This window comes from Tinamus guttatus, unplaced genomic scaffold (assembly GCF_059628265.1).
Source record: "Tinamus guttatus ecotype Peru unplaced genomic scaffold, ASM5962826v1 Tinamus_guttatus_pri_ptg000314l, whole genome shotgun sequence".
NCBI classification, from domain to species: Eukaryota; Metazoa; Chordata; class Aves; order Tinamiformes; family Tinamidae; genus Tinamus; species Tinamus guttatus.
In genome coordinates, this window is record NW_028288848.1 from 8,587,441 (window position 1) to 8,607,204 (window position 19,764).

General features: G+C 39.5%; 1 protein-coding gene across 6 annotated transcripts in view; it reads right to left on the minus strand.

The window, feature by feature from the left end:
* CPEB3 (cytoplasmic polyadenylation element binding protein 3) overlaps window positions 1–12,058 on the minus strand; it is a 77,638-nt gene extending 65,580 nt beyond the window's left edge. For 5 of the 6 annotated variants that reach the window (XM_088528765.1, XM_088528764.1, XM_088528766.1 and 2 more), the window contains exons 1-2: window positions 11,862–12,000; window positions 10,737–11,641 (exon numbers count right to left, since the gene is read on the minus strand). In XM_088528765.1, coding sequence (XP_088384891.1) covers window positions 10,737–11,630 — 894 coding nt within the window. In that variant the 5' untranslated portion in view covers window positions 11,631–11,641; window positions 11,862–12,000. Of the gene's footprint in view, window positions 1–10,736; window positions 11,642–11,861 lie in introns of all 6 variants that reach the window. The other variant, XM_088528767.1, reaches the window with a different exon arrangement.
* Window positions 12,059–19,764: the final 7,706 nt, after the last annotated feature.

A 19,764-nucleotide genomic window follows, 5' to 3' on the forward strand; every position in this document is an offset into this window, starting at 1 on the left:
CATTAATCATTTATTAACCCTTTACAAATGTGCAATTAGTGCAAAGGTCACACAGTAAACAGTAGTAACACTAGCTACCCACTTGTTAGTTCATTAATGTATCTAACAAATATTTTTCACAAAGTAAAATACTATAGTAGAGAACCTGTACAAGAAAAACTCTGAATATTAATAATTAATATTACTCAACAGATAGATAATACTTTCTTATGAGACCCCAACAACCATAGTAGTTCAAGAAATCAGAATTAAGTTTCTGAAACATCTTCTGTTGACAGCTAAGGTCAATGAAGCACTTCATGATTATCTCTAAGAAAGGGCTTATCACATGCTGTTCTCTAACATGTTCTGGTTGCTTAACAAAAAAAAGGAGGAAAAAGGGACACACTCATTCCAATGACAATATTTATACACAGGAGTGTTCTTTATTCCTAAAAGGGCACTAATAATTATGACTCATATGACTCATAATATAGCAACACCATATCTGTTATTGAAAGCCCTTTTTGGAGACACACTTTACCCTCTCTTCCTTGAAGTGCTTTTTCAGATCACTTTTCAAACAACTGCTGTTGCTGCAGCCATTACCACTATGCACCTCCCTGCACTTGGGGAGAAAGAGTCTTCTATTACAATTCCTGGCTCCAGAACAGCTTCTTTCACCATGAATAAAATGATTATTAGGGTGAGAAACAAACCTATGCCTTTAACCCTAAGTAATGTATCATAATATACAATAAGCAGATCAAGTAGAAATTGTCACACTTTAATATGAGACAAAAATGTTACTGAATATGAAAAAATGTTATTTGAACTGAAGCACAAGTATCTGTTTGTAAATAAGGGTTGAAATTTTTTTTTTTTAAACTCAACTGCCTTTCTGACACTTAATCAAATGCCACATAAAGGATGAATTTTTAGCTTAATACATAGGAAATAGAAAAAATGAAAGAAATTAAGAGAAAAAGATCAATAGGAAAGAGAAAAGGAATGACTGAATGGTCATAGTCACAAAGTCACACAAGTCACAAAAAATGAGACTATCTAACATGCAGTAGACCAAGGGAGTAGAAGCTTGTTTATTTATGCATTGATGTTAGATATTTAAGTTAGTCATACAGTTTTGTAAGCCAAACTAAGCATATATAAGTTGAAAAAATACTATTTTGAATATCATCTGAAATGTGTACAAATAGTTCACAAAAATCTAAAATTCTGTCAAAGAACACCATCCCAAATAAGAATAAAAATATAGGAGTAGAGAAAAACTCTGCATGGCTGAGCTTAGAATTTGAGCTCTGCTGACACATGACACAGGCAAGTAAATTAGCATTTACTTATTCCATGTCATTTTTAATGGGCTAAATGCTCTGAAAGTAAGAATTGTTAGCTACACAAGTTGTATAACACATAAATAAAATTAAATGACAATTCACAGTCAGATACTGGTAAGAATGTCTTAGTGCATCACAATGACTACTCATTTTACAGGATAAAGAAAGCATGGATTTAAAATAAATTTTAAGTCTTAAATTGTTTTATAGCTACATAGTCAGACCAAACCAGGATTTATTAGAAGAGAAAAGCACTAGTTTAAAGGAACACTCATAAGACTTTTTAAAATGTTAAGAAAGACTTTGTAAAGAGGGGAAAAACTGCAATTCCTACTTCACAACATTGTATTAGTCATTTAGAACAAATGCATAGATACATAAAATGTATTTCTTTTTGTGGACAACTGAAAACTAAATACAAACACTAAATGAGTTGAAGAAAAAACTGAAAAAAAAAACTTTTTTAAAAAATAAATTAGGTTAGAGATTAGAAGTTCCAGTTTCCAGAGGCAGATTAGAGAGAAAAGGTCCAATATCCAGAGACAGAGGTTCCAGTTTCCATTCCTGAATTCTACGTCATCTACATATAGAGCACAGATTTAGTAGTGCTGATGTAGCAGCACTCATGATGCAGTGAAGATTTAAACTTCATCCCTAAATCACATCATCAAAATCACTGGCCTGTCTTTTTGAATTCCTATCACATAGGAATTGCATAATCATTTAAGGCAATATGGCAACCCTTGCTTTTTTATCGCCTGCTGATAGCTAATAAACAAGAGGAGCAAAGTTTCCACTCTTTCAAGCAGAATGATGTAGCAACTTCCAAACAGGAAATCAGATTTTTCATTTAATCTAAAATAATATTTTACTGTTCATGCCTTTTAAAATAGAATGTTTGCTATCTGTTTTATTTTGAATAATTCTCATAAGAAATCCACAGACCGCCCCTAGCAAACAAGCTTTACTTGAGCCAAAAAAGAAAAAAACATAGGCTTTACCACTCTGAACACAGGTAACAAAGCTTTAGTGGCTGATTTCCTTCATTTTGAAGAACACTTTCTATACATAGGAGAGAGGAATTCAGAAGCATGTAACATTACAGAGAGTGTCACTTTCTAAAGTTACCTGACATTTCCCATTAAAGGTCAGCTCTAAGTTGCTTACATTGTTGCCAAAAATAACTTTTTGGGGGTGACTCTTTAGATGGGCACCTCTCACAATAATTCTTCAGCACAGGAAAGGCAAATTTCACCAGACCATGAACTTATGAAGACTAAGCCATAAAAGTAAATTGTGTAAACAAACAATGTCCATATTAAAGACGTAACATTTCTGCTTGTTTTGCAGAAATACTCTTTTAATGTCAGAAGTGTCCTTCCATCAGGCTGTGTGAAAATCCATCCCAAATTACACTTTTTGGAAGTCAGGAGCGGAGAGGAAAAGAGAATCAGTTCAGCATGTTCAGGCTAACTGCTCATTTCCTATCCCTTGCTTGAGGTTGGTAAAATTCAAAACTTTTAACTAACATTTCTGAAGACTCCATTTTCCCTGCGTTTGTTTAAACCTTCTCAAAACTTGTGCTAATGAGTTTGCACAGGAGTCGTTCCCAATAGAGCAAGTGAACATGATTCTGCTTATGACTACAGGGGCTTATTGGGACTTCCCTTGTAGCTTTAAGCTTTGACATACCAAATGCAATAGGAAGATAACGCAAATGAGAAGTCAACGTAAAAAGGAGATCAAAAGGCAGGAACAGAAAGGAGAAGAGAAGTTTGAAAGCAGCAGAGGTGAACAGGTCAAGGCTAAACAAAATAGGAAAAAGGGACTATGCCACAAATCAGGCTTCAGGGAAAATCTTGTCAGGAATCCCAGGCCCCCAACGCCTCTGAAAGGCCCTGGCAGCATGTGCTACTCCCACCAGCTCTGTTACTGCGGGAACGAGCTACAAGCTTGATCAAAAGATCCCAGCTTGTCTGGTGAGTCATGTGAATGTCATCATAAGAGGCAACAGAATTTGTGGGTTTGCATAAGCATTTCACGTAAGTTCAAGGAAATTCAAAAGAACTCTACATTTTGCAAAGTCAAAGCCTGAAATTGCAAGAAGTGAAGAAGCAAGACTGCCTGGGAAATATGACCACCTTGCATGAATAAAAGACAGAGTCTAACTACTTGATTAAAAACATTTTCCCCTCAGAATAGAGAGGCACTCGGAATAAACCTTTTCGGTGACCATTCTGGGCAATTCTTTGTCTACAGAACCTCTACATTATTTCTCACAGAATTTGGAAGATAACATAGGGTCTGACATTTAGAGATATTATTTTTCCCTTCTTTTCCTTAATGAAGAATTATTACCACCTAAATAGTACCTGGCATACAATTTTGAACTTTTCACATATGACAATTTTTCTTCTTCATTTCTGGTGACTAATTTGAGATTCGCAGAAGACAGTCAATAAAGGGTCTGCTTTAAATAAAGAGCTATATATGGTAATTTTTTTTGAAAAATAACTTCAGGCTTCTCAGACTGAACACTGAGAAGAGAATATCTCCTCCAAACTCTGTGCACATACACATTTGTAGAATGGGAATGGCACCACCTCTCCGCCTTCTAACACTCTGGTGACAAAGCAGACAGGATTTCCTACCCTGTTCAGCACAGTGCGCTCTCAAAATGAGTGAAAGGATGAGCCTGAAAAGCATGCAATAAAAAGAGGAAAGCATGGAAAACAAAAAAATAAGAAAGGAAGTCATCAATTAGCTGTATGTTTTTAATGATAGCCGAAACTTATAGGAAAAGACAGAATCATATGCAAATGAAAGATGTGACCAAGTGATCTGTGTATCTTAAGATGCACAGGTGAAGTTTTTCCCCAATATTTTCCCTCTTTATTTTTTTTTCATTCTAAAAGCTAAAAATAATAATAATAAGGCAATAAAAGTGAAAACTTATTTCTATGAACAAAATAGCACATCCATCTAGCCACTTTATCTCGGGACACTGCTTATTATCATTATGTGTCGTATTCCACTATCAACTGCTTAAAAGCGATGCTTTTGCACATCTCTACTCAATTTCTAACAAGGAACATTTAAATGAAGAAATAATGAAACAAGACATGGAAACTTAAATCTAGTTACAGAATGTATAAAATGCAGAAGAAGCCTAAAAAAAAAAAGAAAAGTCTAAACACTACTCAAACAAATTTGTTAGAAAACAAGAATGAAAAAGATTATATTTCAACTTTGATAGCTGCTAGAAAAAAGAAATGTAGCTTAGACACAAAAGAAAGGTGAATTATTGCATCACTAGTAAATCACACTTTGCCACTATTGTTTTAAAGCAGATGTTATTGAATATTTTTAGAAATGCTTGCTGAAGAAAATAAACTATTTATACATATAGATATAGACTTTGTGTGTGTGTGTGCGCGTGTAAATGCATATTACATACATTTACATAAAAAATGCTAATTTTCCTATGAATGGGAACCTTTGCATTGTTAAGGCACTATTGAGGTCTCCCATACTACATGTTCCACTTATTGTTGCTGGCCACAGGAAAAAAAAGAACAAAAACTGTAACCATATGGAGCCATTTAGGAAGTTTCCTTATAGAAGGGAAGTTACTATTCTAAATAGCACCAGAAAAAGTCCAAAGGGACATTTAGCTGACCTTATGCTCAGTAAACAGGAATTAGAAGGCTCTGTTTCCTGCCCGTTCTGAAATTTTATTTCCACCCCACCATAGCAAACAAGTAGCTCGGGTGAGAAGTGGTGAGAATTGTTCAGGGCAGCATTTTTTGACACCAAGCACCTAAATGTTCTTGCATCAGAGAAGAAAGTCTGAGCACCTGACCCAGGGCAGGAACTCTTCTACTGACTTTGATCACTCTCCAATCTGAAGATCATACACAACTTGTTTACCTAGCTTGTCATACCTTCTGACAATAAAAATATGATGCTTTAAAGACATGAGTAAAGAATCTTCTTTCATGTGTATAGAATAGGCTGCTCCCTTTTTGGTAGGTAAACACAACTGAATTACACAAGAAAAACTTTCTAATATCAAATTCTGGGAGGTGAGAGATAGAGGGCAAGAAATAGGGAAGATGAAAAGAGATTCCTTAAATATCTAAAGGATATTTAATTCCTTAAATATCTAATATCTGCCATTATACTAAAAGATTGAACATCATATATTAGTATGAAAAAGCAAACTCAAAGAAGTGTGCTTATTCTGGGGAAAAAAAGAATAACGTTTGTAAAGGCCTTTATTTCCGGTGGGAGCTTGTGCCAGTTTGAAATATTGTGACAAAATTTCTAGGACAAGAATCTCACACTTACGAGCAGTACTTTCAAATTTGTAACATTAACTCAATTATCACAATGAAAAAAAGAAAAATAAAGGCCAGAAAGCCTTAGATCGTCTCTGAAAGTTAATCACTGAATAGGTTTGTCATGATTTTGTTCCCTCCAGCCCACTTAGAGTTTTTGAAGAGAGAGTCTACCTAGGTCAAACAAAATTCAGATGTGAACAGTTTAATATCACTTTGTAACTTCAAACCAAGCTCTCTCTTTTACTCCCCTTCTGTGTGCTGCATGTAGAGCTCTGAAGGACAGAAGAGCTATTTCACCAAACCTTAAAAAACAAATGGACATCATCCAAAATGCAAACTCATACTTTCTCCTTGAAAATCCCCTTGACCAGGAAAATATTAATTTTCCAGTTCTCTCTTCTTCCTACATTCAATTCACAAGAGAAGCCTTTAGGCAATAAACTACACCAGGGAAGATGACCAAACAAAGGAAGTAACAAAAAATTCCTGTGCCTTTCCCTTCCCTTCTGCCTTACCTCCCAGGACAAAGACAGATAATCCTTTTGCCAAATCTTCATGACAAAATTGTATTCATTGTATTTTATTACAGCCTTTAACAAGTTAAAGGAAGTCATGTCAGTCTAGTTCATTCAGAGTACCAACTGGATCTGAGCTTGCATCCTTGTCTCACCCTCAAAAACTCCAGTCAAGAGCTTGTCTATGATTCAGTTGGTTACTTAAAACAATAAGAAATAGCATTCAAATCATCACACTTTAAACATAAAACAGTAATGCACTTATCCTTCTACACTAATGTGTTTTAATTAATCTGAAAATTCGGACACTTAGAACTCTATGAAATTAAATATCACAAAGACTGCAAGGTCATTCACAATTACTAAAGTGAGCAGATAGTATATTGGCTGGACCTGATAAACTAGAGACTACTACAAGACCATGAGACAATTTCTCACATATTAATACTCATAAGCAGACAACATATCACATTAAGCAGAACTACAACGGAACTATGCAAGAAAGCAGGGAAGAAAAAAAAAAAGTGAGACTGAGATATTTCTACAATACCTAGATATATTTATTCCAGATAGTCACAGGCTCTCCACATTTGTTTATCTTCATATAAGAAATTAGTCTACACTTTAAGAAATAGTTTTCAAAATACCAATAATGCTATTGTTACTGTGTATGTTTATCTACTAAAATGTTAAGAATCTGACTCAGATTAAATCCCAATGCAAAAGCTTTCACTCTAGTTACCACCAATTCCTGGGTAATTAACAATCTTCTGTCAAAAGATGGCATGTTATAATTATCTTTACTCAGAAGACATACCCTATTTACTTATTTCTGCTATATATACATACACACACTGGTAAAGCTGATAAGAATTACTTGATTTATGCTAAAAACTTCAGAGTACCAAATTGCTATGCATTTTTTTTTAAATCTACATATTTGGGATTTTTTCTAAAACACATTAGAAGAGCAGCATACCTAACTGAACCTGAACAATTTATGAGAAATCTTTCAAGATATTATTAAATACTTATACTACAGAGCTCCTTAATTAAGATTCTGGTCTCCAAACTTTTAATTGCTTTTCTATCTTCTCCACAGTAAAGAGAATTTCTTTTCCATGCTTTCAGTGATCTATTTCGGGCACAATCCTGAAACCTCTACTCTACTGGTATGCATCATACAGCCAAGAGACAAAAGCAATGCACTATTTACCTGAGAGAACTGAAGGAAAAGGAAACTCGGAGAGCAGCTCTGGGGCAGATGACAACAGCTCTCCTGGAGCCTCACTGTTCTGCTGTGCAAAAGGACTGGACCATGGCCTTGGTACCAGGGACAATCAGCAGTGGCAGCCTCAAATGCTCTTGGTAGCTCCTTCATTTTACAGCCAGAAATGAGGACAACGTGGCATAACACTACTGCTTGTCACATGATAACCACCACTGAGGAACTTGGCCCGAACCACTTAAAAGCCAAACAATATGGAGCAGAACAAACTGGCCACCTCCCTATATTTCATATCTAACCCTTTTTCCACATCTATTTCTGTGATCTTATCGCCAACTCTTATCCAATATATTTTATTGCTTTTTCTGTTTGCCTTCTCAACTATCAACTTTGCATATTTAGATTTTATTTTAAAGTGCAATCAGTTTTTCCTAGCAACTACACGAAAATCTGCTTCAAAGCATTTCTAGTTGCCACTCAACACCATTCAAAATTCAGATACGAACAAAATTCCTACTAATTGATATTTTAAATGCTGCTATAATTCAGCACATTTCCTCAGCACAGATACCTCAGCAGTTTTGACAATCAAGGTACACTGATGTTTTACCCAAATTAGTAGCTATAGTAGTTATATCAGAAACTGATATCAGCTATCTATAAATATTATATATATGGAATACAGTAATTATAGAGGTTTCTGTTTAAAATTGTTGATTACCACAAAAACCTGAATTAAAAATATCATTGACGTTAATTCAAGTAATTAATCCACTAATGCCTTGCTTTTATTCAGAACATCTGTAGCTTCATATCTCAGTGTTTAAGTAATTAAATGCTATACATAAAAATGTATCTTATAATCTTAAACAACAGAGAAAATAACTGCTTGGTACAAAACAATTGCTAATGTGCATTAACATTTTGATATTTTTACTGGAAGGCACTTCTGAAACAAAATTAAAAAACTGGCAGTTATGAAAAGTAGCAGATGCAAATGGATAAACCTGCCAAAATTACTTGATAGTGCTGACAGGCAGAACCTACTGTGTCAACATATTGCCCAACTTTTAGGAGAGGAGAAAAAAAAGCACACAAGCCAAGCAACAAATATTATCATTCTTATACAAATTTGTTTTTATCAAACAAAATGTGAGCTAAACAGTTATTTGTGATCAATATCATAGCTTCAGAATTCAGAATGAGGAAGAAGAGCATCCAGCATTAACTCAGGCAGAAAACTCTCAAGCAAAGTTGGGTATTTTGTATTAATTAGAGCCTGCTAGGAAAAAAAAATGTACAAGTTTCACAAGCCTCTGAAATCAGACTCTTATTCCAGCTGGTAATGAGAGTAGTCGAAGTATTTGCTTTCAGTTTAACAGGCTAAATTTACAGAGAAGAGAAAAGAAGTTTCCAAATTACATATAAATGCACACCTTATATTTTCAGAACCCTAATTTTAAAAATCAAATGAACTTTTCTTTAAAAACATTATCGTTTTTTTCTCATGATGACTAAATAACTGTCAGCTTCATTTGTGACAATTTCTGATCGTTTTTTCTGCTAGATAATTCTAGCGTAATAATGATCTGAGAAAAATAAATACATAAATTATAGTTGAGCATGCATTAAAGCTATACCTCATCGCTCAAAACATAAAAATAAGACTCTTTACTGTTATCTTTCCTATAAATACAAATTCTTCACCAGAATACATGAAGCCTTACATTTAGAGAAATTCCATAAAGGAAAAATCATAAGATGAAATGCATTTTCCCTTCATAAAAAAGATGCGGAGCTATATGTAATATGTTTTGTGCTACTGTGGACTGTGCAACGTAACAGTTTCGGCAGGCGTATCATGTCTCAAGAACAGCCCTTCTGCAGACCTCAGTGCTACAGGGCCAGGGAGCAGCAGTTTTCCAGAACCGCCCGCCCTCGTTTGGGACAGCCAATAAAAAATTAGCAACTCGCCCTTTAAACAGAATGAAGCAGCAAAATGAAATTTCAGGACCGAGTATAAGATATCCGCTTTGAATGGGACTGGAAAGTGCATAGGAATGCATATATCCTACTCCAGCAATCTCCTAAAGGGATTTTTTTGTTTGTTTCTAATGCCAAGTGTCAATTGAGATATCATTCTTATTGCACTAACCAGTTAAAAATTCTTGACAGCTCAGACTTTGTTGGAAAAGCCGTTGTACTCAAAGAGAAAGTCTATATATCATTTCACTGTATTCCAAAATGGAAAACTGTAATTTATCTGAGAGTACAAAAGCTAACCTAGAAAACATTCACAATTCGCTCCACCTTGCACAGATCTAACTGCAAGTGCACGCTCTTCTTTTTCCAATCTAAAAATGGAATTAACACCATGACAGGTTTTGTTCTGCATTAAAATTGCAAATCTTCTATGTGGCCTAGTTTCAGCTGCAATTGATCTGCTTTGTCGTCATAGGTAGAAAAAAAAATAGTGAAGGGCACTGCAGCTTTAAATATTTCAGTGCTATGTAGCTAGTAAATAGACTCCATTGCAATATGGCTCTGAAGGTCGCGTCCTATTGTCTCTTTTCCCTGCAAATATTTTGAGAAGCACGAAAAGGTTTATTTTATACAATACTTCCCTGGTATTTCTAAATCACGTCAGTTGTATTAGGCATTTCCTTACTGGAAAGGACAGATACGCCACTCTTTCCATACACACCCACGCTGCTTCTAGATGCATTCAAATCGTACACCGTCAATGTAACACCACGGCCATATGGAGCAGACAAATACAGCATTTCATGCATATACCTTACACAAACAAGTCCCCCTTAAACCCACCACAACATAAAGACAGTTAGTATTTCAACAGGGATAAACTAATTTACTAGATTTCTACTGAAAAAGCGTGTTTGGATAAAACACTCTTAGAAAACGGCAACCAGCAATTTTAATATCTCCTCCTGTTTCTCACATATGAGAGATCATGAAAAAAATAATTATACAGAGCTCCGATAGAACAAAGTCTGCCAAACCTGTTTTCTCTGAAGGTTACTGCATTTCTAATGCTAATCATAATAATGGAAAATGCTGGTGATATTTAAGAATAAATTACAAGAAAGGTAAGATACTAAACCTTAAGCTAGAATTTGGGATCTTTGTGTACACACTCCCTAGGATCAACCCCAGTAATTTCACACAGGGTAACTATTTAGTGCAGATATAAGTTATGAAGATGCCTCTCAAGTGGAAGAGTATCATGAAATAAACCCCTCCAGTAAATATAACTGTGACAGCTGTCACCATATAGAAGGTGCATGCAGTCATTTACCTGAAAAGGCAACAGATTGTTGCCATTATCCGTCCTGAAAGCGTTGTCTTCCATCCAGGATTTGGGAGTTAAGGGTGCAGCCCGTGGGAACTTCGGAGGGGCAATGACATTGCTGGAGAAGGGTTTTTTAAGGGGTGAAATGGGATTGAGCGGGGAGGGTACGCCGACCCCCACGCCCACGCCAACCCCCACTCCAACTGCCCTGCGAGGGTCCCTACCAGCCTGCAGCCCACCCCAGGGGTTGGAGGGTGTACTCCAAGCCGCATTTTGATGGTTATTCCAGCTGGAGGAGGAAGAAGAGGAGGCAGAGGAGGAAGACGGCTTGCTGGTCATGATGGGCTGATGGCTGTAAGCAGCATTTCTCTGGGCAAAAGGTGCCTGATTAGGGCTCACAGGTGACCTCCGCTGCTGCTGCTGCTGAGCTTGCTGCTGCTGCTGCTGATGTTGGTGGTGCTGAGTCTGAGCTAGGCCAATTTGAGGCGAGAAAGTGCCACCAAACACAGGATTGACGTGGTGTGGAAAATTCTGGAAAAGCATTGTCCCATTGACTGGAGTAATCCCTTGGAAAAAGCTATCATCCACCGTGTTTGTGGTCCCTGTAGACCAGGTGCTGCCGAAGGAGGGAGACAAGGAGGTGCCGGCTGCAGGTTCTTGCTGAGGCTGGTGAAAGCTCAAGCCAGGCAAAATGGGGGACTCCATCTGCATCTTCTCCTTGCTATTTTGGGCAGGAGCTGCTGTGCCGATACTAGTCACTGGGCTGCTGTCTTCTGGTTTGGGTGTCTCCGACGAGATGGGCGTAGAGGGGGCTTCAGCTGAGTTTGGATCTTGCTGCTGCTGCTGCCGCTGCTGCTGGGGCTGGGCTTTGCTTTTGTCCATCAGTAAATCATCCTGCATGGTTTGCGCAGCTGAAACAGTAGGGGAAAAAACCACAAAGACAGATTATTAGCATTGTCATTCATACTACAAACCAGGCTGTTTCAATCATTTGCCTGCCAAAAATCTCGCCCTATTGCTACGCTACAGCGAGTTGCAAGGCGAACCCGAAATCTCCCCCTCCCCCATTTCGGAATATGTAACGCTTGATCCTGCCAGATTGCCTTTAAAATATATTTTAAGATGCTTCACCCTTTTTGATGCCTTGTTTCCCTTCAGTTTAAATGAGAGATGTGCTTATAGGGCAGAGATATACAGCAATTTCGCCACGTCTCTTTTCTCTTACACCGGAACTCAGAGCTCTCACCCTGCAATGAGAAACTGATTCTGGTTCCTGTTTTTCCAAGCACCCTCCTCCTCCTCCTCCTCCTCCCCCTGGTTATTTGCATACGTCAATAAATACTGCTGCGTCCTTCAGCAAGGTTAAAAAGACACCAGTCTGCGCTCCTCTCCTCCCCTTTTCCATTAGGGGACCTTTAAAGGAGCCGGGCGCCTCTTTTCCTTAACGAACAAACAAGCCTTCAAGTCTCTAAATCTACGCGAGAGAAGCACGCAGCACATCCTGCGCGGACGGCAGGAGCTGTTCTGAGCGGCACCATCATTTTCTGCCCTTTTCTTGCCAAGCAGCTGGCTTGCTCTTTGCACATGGGAATCGTCCTGGCGATGAGGCAGGGGGCAAATAGGCGTAGGGGCACTTCATGCACACCCATGGGCAGTTATATTGGCCTCTAGAGACCTTACAACCCTTCTGTTTAAAATAGTATTTTACGTCAAAGTAATCCTTGCCGAAGTGCATTGCTACTCACTACATTCCTATATAGGAGATATCACAAGGAGAGTAATTTCTCTAAAAGAAACAAATACGGTCAAAATGAGCAAATCCGGGAGATAGTATTTGACTCTAAAGTTTCTCATGCTTTTGCAATAAAAAATAAAAAAGGATAAATCAAAATATTTTAAATATGGACATGCCACATTTCAAAAGCCATTTTTAAATGCACAAAATAAAGATTAGCAATGCAATTTATATGCTAAATCAATACACAGGCAGAAGAATTAAGAATTAAATGCAAGTAGCATGAGCGAGTCTTATATCTGCTAGAAATGTACTTCATATAGAACAGGTCAATATCATTTGGATATTATTTTAAAATACTAGCACTAATGTTTATATGGATGTCAAGGAACAGCAATTGCATCAAACTAAAACAGGCACCTCCTCTTAAAGCAGACTTTATAATGATCTCAATTATAGAGATCATTATAAATCTAAAAGTACTTTAAATGAGCCAAAATCACTTAATTGAATAACCATGTCGAAGATAGTCATTGCTGGATACCTAATCACATTTCTATTGAGCTAATCATATGATGTTGTTTAATGAAACAAAGTAAACTTAAACCAAATCTATAAATGGATTAAGAAGGGTGTCAGTGCAGTCAATGACGCTGTGCTTTCTGGCATGAACTGTTTTCACAAGGTCCACACCTACCTTTAAGACTTGTTTTTTAATCTTCTCCAAGACATACACATTTGTTAATTAGAAATGAATGTCAGGACAGGTTTCTGCTATCACTTAGGTTACTGCTCAGGCTTTCTATTATTTCCCTGTTTAATACGTAAGCCTAATGACAAGGGCTTATGAACAGGCTACATAGAGAGCCAGCACTACAGCAAGGACCTCAAAAGAAGGGAGGAAACTATTGCAAGAGAGAAGGGCAGCGCTGCTGCGGGGTGCAGGAAGCTTGCGAGGCAGTTTAAAGCAGTGCTGCAGCAACCGTAACAGTCCAAGCTCTGGGTAGCTCTCTGTTAGCTGCATTTCTACCAAAGTCACCATTACTCTTAAGGCTGCATAAAATTGCTGATGATTCCACGTTAAAGAGAGAAAAAGGTAACGTTCACCCCTCCCCAGATTCTGAGACATCGATTTAAAAATACATTCAGGCAGAAAAATATAGCAGATGAAACATCAAAAAACTTGTTTTTAATAAAGTATATTTAAATCTGTTAGTCACCAGGTTATCTATAGTTGCTACCACAGCAGTTGTTTCAAGTATGTATCTTGACCTAGCTATTTGTTTTTGAACTTTATCCTGAGGACTGCAATCCACATTTGTTTTCATATTACTTCTTAAAGGTAAAATTTCTGCATAACTTAAGCCTCTCGTCAAGGTCAAGACCTACCTTTAATGAATGAAGCCAGTCTGAATGGAAAAACACTGGATAAGAAAATGACTTTGAAAGACAGGCCAGCCAATGTCTAATGTTAGACTAATATGCAGTACCTCTCGATTATTTGCTGGTGTAAGTACTTGTGCAAATTTACAATCCAGAACAGGAAATCTATATTCCCGTAGCAATACCAGCTTCATTTCATGCAGCACTCCATGCAGTCAATGCAGAAATTCTTAAGGAACAGTTACCTTTGGATTTTCTGTATTTAAAGATCAATAAAGGGACAGTGGTTTATTTCCTTCTTTAGGATTTGGCATATGACAAACAGGCGCCCACTGTGGCAGGAGCACTTTGACAAGTGGCAGGCAGCAGCGCATGTGCTCCGAGGAATTCTGGGGCTTGGAGTCTCACCCAGCACCGCTTCTCCCGAGGTCTGGGATGAGAATGGGTGCCTGGAAAGGAAGGGGCTTAAAAACATAGAAAAAAAAAAAAAAAAAAAAAAAAAAAACCACACACACACAAGCACCCTCTCAATCTCCAGGGAAAAGTCGTGTTGCAGTCTGACTCACTAGCTCTCGGAAAATAACTATCCGTCAATGTGAGCTGTGAGTCAATAATAAAATCAGAGCTTCTAATAGTTTAATTACCCAAATCAAATAGCTACCTAGTTAGAACAGCAAACACTAGCCAAACCAGCATAAGAAATTAATTATAAGCTGTAAAAATATTGCAGCTATTACAGATGAGATTGTATCATGAGTTTTAGCTGAAGAAAATATTAATCTGCTATAGTATCATTTTTAAAAACATATTCCAAAGCTCATACACAAATAGAGCATGCAAGTTTTTTAAAAAATAAATAAAAATCAGCACATAGGCATTAAATGATGCTATATAAATACTTTCAGATTTCCGAATCACCATTTTTCAATACCAAATTATTGTTAATTCCTTGGGAATCCTACCAAGAAAAAAGTAGACATTTTTCAATTTAAAATACTGTACGCCCTGTACTCTGCAGCTCCTGATTCCAGATGCTTCCCTTCCACCATCCACAAACCACATATCTCCAACCCTCCACTGCAGTACACATTCACAGTTCGATGATTAATATAGGTCAGATGGAGTATTCAGAAGGTAGTTTACAGATGCTCATGTTTGCTGTCTTATACATGAATAACCATGGTTCTGGTTATTCTGGACTGAGTGCTAATGCCTGTATGAAGTTACATAACTGAAATCAGCATTGTGAAAACAGCAGTGTGTTATAAAATTGAATGTTGATTGTTCAAAGGATGAAATGGACTCTACGCTTTATGGATGAAAGGGACATGGCTAAAGCCAAGAAACAAAGAAAAATTAGGGAAGTTGAAAATGGGTTACTGAAAAACAGGTCTTTGCTTTCTACAGTCTGTTTATGTTGGACTGTATAGTCTGCCTGCCTTAAATCAATGTTGTAATTAAGAGTTTCTCAACACTTGCTCTGATTTGTTTCTGCTGCTCTGAATCTCTAAGGGCCAGGAAAACTGCTTTCTTACGGCAGTTGAGAATTCCTCATTTACTGAAATATCCCAGCTAGTACTGGTCTCTCTGTGTTCACTGAGTACCAATCCTTTACATCCCTTTTCATTCCTGGGACAGCATGCTTCACTGCTTTTCAGATGATGTGAGGATGAGTGTGAAAGGGACCATGGCCTGTCACTTCTGCGCAGGGGGCAGCTTCTCTCAGCAGATAGATCATTAGGCTGGACTAGATGTCCAGAAATGGAAAAGCACTCTAGAACCAAGAAAGTCAGAATATAAAGGCAAGGTTTTTTAATATTAGTAGCCACTAGGGGAAAAAAAAAAAAAAAAAAAAAAAAGTTACTTCTATCAGTTACCTCTTCAGCCAATGAAAGTTGAAAAGATAATAAGAATAGCTGCATAAGCACATAAGACCTTCATTCAATCTGATATCTGAATTACTTGACCTGCACAAGTTCCAAAGAGACAAATATAAGAAAGACACAAATGAACCTAGCTAACTTGATGCATTTTTACTTTCTAAAATACACTTAGTGCATTCTTATTTCCTGAAAATCATTGTTAATTTAAGCCTACAATGGGTAATGACGTAAGCAAGTCTTTTTACTAGAAAGTGAAGATTCCAATTATCTTGAAGGCTAAAGGAAGCATTATGGTATTGAAAAACTTTTATTCCATAAACATTTTTCTCAGGTCAGATTTCCTTCATTTTATTTTCACTGAGGGCTCCTTGTCTTGTCATGATGGAATTAAGTAAATGTAAAAGGCCTAACTGAACTTGTCATTTATTGTATGCATTGCTTTCATAGCAGTTAGAATGCAGTATTGCCTTAAGAGAAGTAATACTTCCATATTGCCAGGTTACTTCACTTTGCAGAAAACAGTGAATAATTCCTGCACGATCAGTATTGTCACATCAAAAGAACTGCTTTAAGGAACCATTACTTCATTATTCAGCCTCTTTTTCAGGTCTTGCTGAAATGATTCAGTAAGAATTTACTATTATCTACATTATTTACATTAATTACTTACAAACTTCTTTATTAGACTTTAATCTGACCAAGTTTGTTGACAAAAGATGACCTGTCAATTTATAAATCTGACAGCCTAATTTAGTGGTGAATTTGCTAAGCTCTAAATAGCTTACATAATTTTGGTGACTTTTATCAAGCACTGTACTTCTCATGGAAAGTTTTATTTAATTCAAAATAGCTGCCATCTCCTGTTAGTATCAGTGAGGCTGAGCTCAGTCTAATCTCAGTTGGTTTCCTTCACTTGCACGGGTAAAAAGGAGTCTATTCCCCAGGGATTTGTGTCTAACTGGGCTCAGATGCAGCTCCAACAAGGTGAGGACAGAGCAAGACAATGCACTGAACGCTTTGGAGACAGAAAGGAAGAAGAAAGAGCAATTTAATAGCAAATAATACGGGGAGTAATCATTTAGAAAATGCAAAAGCAGCAAGAGGCAACCTGAGCTTTGGCAATAGTGGAAATTGCCAATGCAAAGCAGGAAGCATACAGAATAAAAAGTGCAAGGAAATGGAAGAGAAAAAGGGCGAAGGGGACAATGAATTGAAGGAAAAGACTGTTGGGGAGAATAAAGGAAGCATTTGAGTAGAGCAGCTGCATATCCGGCCCTGTTAGGGGGAAGAGATGAGGGTGGAATGACAACTCCTACGCCGTCATGCAGCGAGGAGGGCTCTCCCGAAGGCAGAAACAGTTACTTATGTGTGTGTTCGTATATCACAGAGCGCCTGCGATGAGCAGACAAATTGAGAACGCGTGCCCCCAGCTGTGCAACCAACCCTGCAGCAATATGGAGGCATAAATCAGCTTTCAGATTTCAGGATTTTAAGCTATTTATGGGATGCTTTGAGAAGTGATTTTTCATGCTTGATGTTTGCAAAAAGTATGATGTACGAGCCTGCCAAGTGTTTACCATTTGACCTGGTATTCAAGCTTTGACCAGTCTTGCCAATCAATGATAGAGCAAAGGAGCCTTATTCTTCAGCCTTGCATAGTAGCCAAATAATCCTGAATTTCTTCAGATAAGTATTGTTCATGCCATTATTATTGATCATGACCTCATAGCTTTTTCCTAAACGGAAGACAACTTCCTACCTTCCAAACAGAAATTCAGAAATTACACAAATCATATAACCTTAGGAATAAATCCAGCTTCCCAGTTCATGTCCAGCTTGCAACATTTGAGGATACATATATAAAACCTAAGTATCTGGCCCATTTGTCTGATCAGTACTCTGGTCAAGAGCCAACACACATAATCCAGTCCAAGATTAGATCCCAGGAACTGAGATAGCTAATATCTCTCTTGTAGTCCACACACTGCTGTATGACTAATTAGCAAAGGATGTATTGGGCTCTCTGTGAAGAACTCATCCATGTACAGTGTACCCAGGCCACTGCAGGCCCATGACTTCTCGGCAGTGCAAGCAAAATTGAATTTCTGAATTGAATTTAACTGTTCTCAGAATAAGTACCAAATTTTCTAGCATATCAGTTCGATGTCTTCTTCCTTCCTCCTCCTACTTCTGCTTCCAATAAAATACACTCAGATCAATGAACCTACTTCAGCATTCCCTCTTAGGATACGTAGAGATTAAAAACAAACCAAACACCTCCCACACTCACTCTATACATAAAGTAGCATAACTTAAAAGTCCAAATCAGCGTGTGAAAGGACAAATGGAAAATAAGGTCTGGGAAAGATACGGTCAGATACAAAATAATGGTAGAAGCTTAAAAAACACACATAATCCCAACGCATGCTTAGTGGAGGGGACCCAACTGTGCAACCAACCTCTATGTTTATATTATTCCGTAATCTGACAATGTTGCAATGCTTTTTTTACACCCATTTTTACAACCCCTCTTTCTCCCCACAGACTCTCAAAGCAATTTGTTTTCCGTAGTTAATGTGTTAGAGTCAGAAAATTCAGGACATTGCCAAGGATCACCTTCCTATTTAACATGATCCCTACAGACACGTATACCCACCACGCAAATGCTCCATGTCTCAACTGAGAACGGTCGCATGTTGATGCAGTTGCCTGTTTGTGGGGTGGGCCTGGAAAATTACCACCTTCTGCAGCAATTACAGCATAACCAGCTTACAACTTACGCAAGGGGACTCATTTCATGTAACTCAACTCATTACAAGGCCTAGTTATTAAAACAAAAAGTAGGCGTGCTAGTGGTTTAACCTGAGAAGTAAAGGCCACAGTCCCTCCTTACTAACGGAGCGTCCCAAGAATCCGGAACGCCTTAACCGCCGCTGCAGAGTGTGACATCAGCCCTCGCCAGGGAACGTGACACAACGCAGAGCCCTCGCACACGGGCCACGCGGTGCCCGAGGGGAGCGCGACGCGGACACCGAGTCCCACGCCTGCCCAGGGCAGAGAGGCCGCAGCGTCGCTCTCCTCCCGGCACCTTTCCTCTCTAAACACATTGCAGGTCCTAAACGCCTAGCTTCTCGCACTGTGATGCTGTGTATCAACTTCTGAGCATATGTCAGATTTTAAAATCACCTCAGAAGTTTTTCCTGTCTTTTCTTTTTTTCTTTTTTTACCCCCCTATCTCTACTGAAGTAACGGGTTACCACCGCCCTGTGCCTCACGCCGCCGAGAGCCGCTTGAGGGGCGGTTCTCACCTCGCCCCGCCAACGCGCCCGCGCAAACGGGCTCCCTTCACCCGCGCCGCCCTCCCGGGGCGACGGGCACAGGCACGTGCCGGGCCGCGCGGCTGCTCCCGGGCGGCGGCTACTCCCGGGCGGTGCCCGCACCTGCCGCCGCCGCCGCCGCCACCCTCCCTCTCCGCCCGCGCTGGGCGGGGCGGCGGTTGCGCGGCCGCCCCTCACGCGCCGCGGAAAGAGGCCACGCAGGGCAACGGTCGCGCCGCCGCCGGGCCGGGATCACCTTCCCGCCCCGCCCATGCCCCGCCCCGCACCTGCCCCGCGCGAGCGGTGCCGGCAGCAGCTACTCGGCGGCGAGGAGCGGCATAGGGAGCACCGGGAGCGGGGGGACGCAGCAGCCGCGGAGGAGAACGGGGAAGGGGAGGGAGGGGTGCGCCCCGGGGGACCTTTAAATCTCCTGTAGGCGCCGGGACTACATTTCCCAGCGTGCTGCGCGCGCCGCGGCTTGTGCGTGGCGCAGGCGCGGCGAGTGGGCGGTGCCGCGGCCGACGCTCGGCTCTTACCTCACAGAGAGTAGCGGCTGCCTCCCTCCCCCCGCAACCCGCCAACGGTCGCGGCCCAGAGCGGCCCCGTTCCGGTGCCGCCCGGGCGAGCGGCTCCCGCCCGCCCCGTCCCCGCCCGCCCGCGCAGGGAGGGGCGGCCGCGGGAAGGCGGCTGCGCTGCCGCTTCCCCGGCGCCGCCCC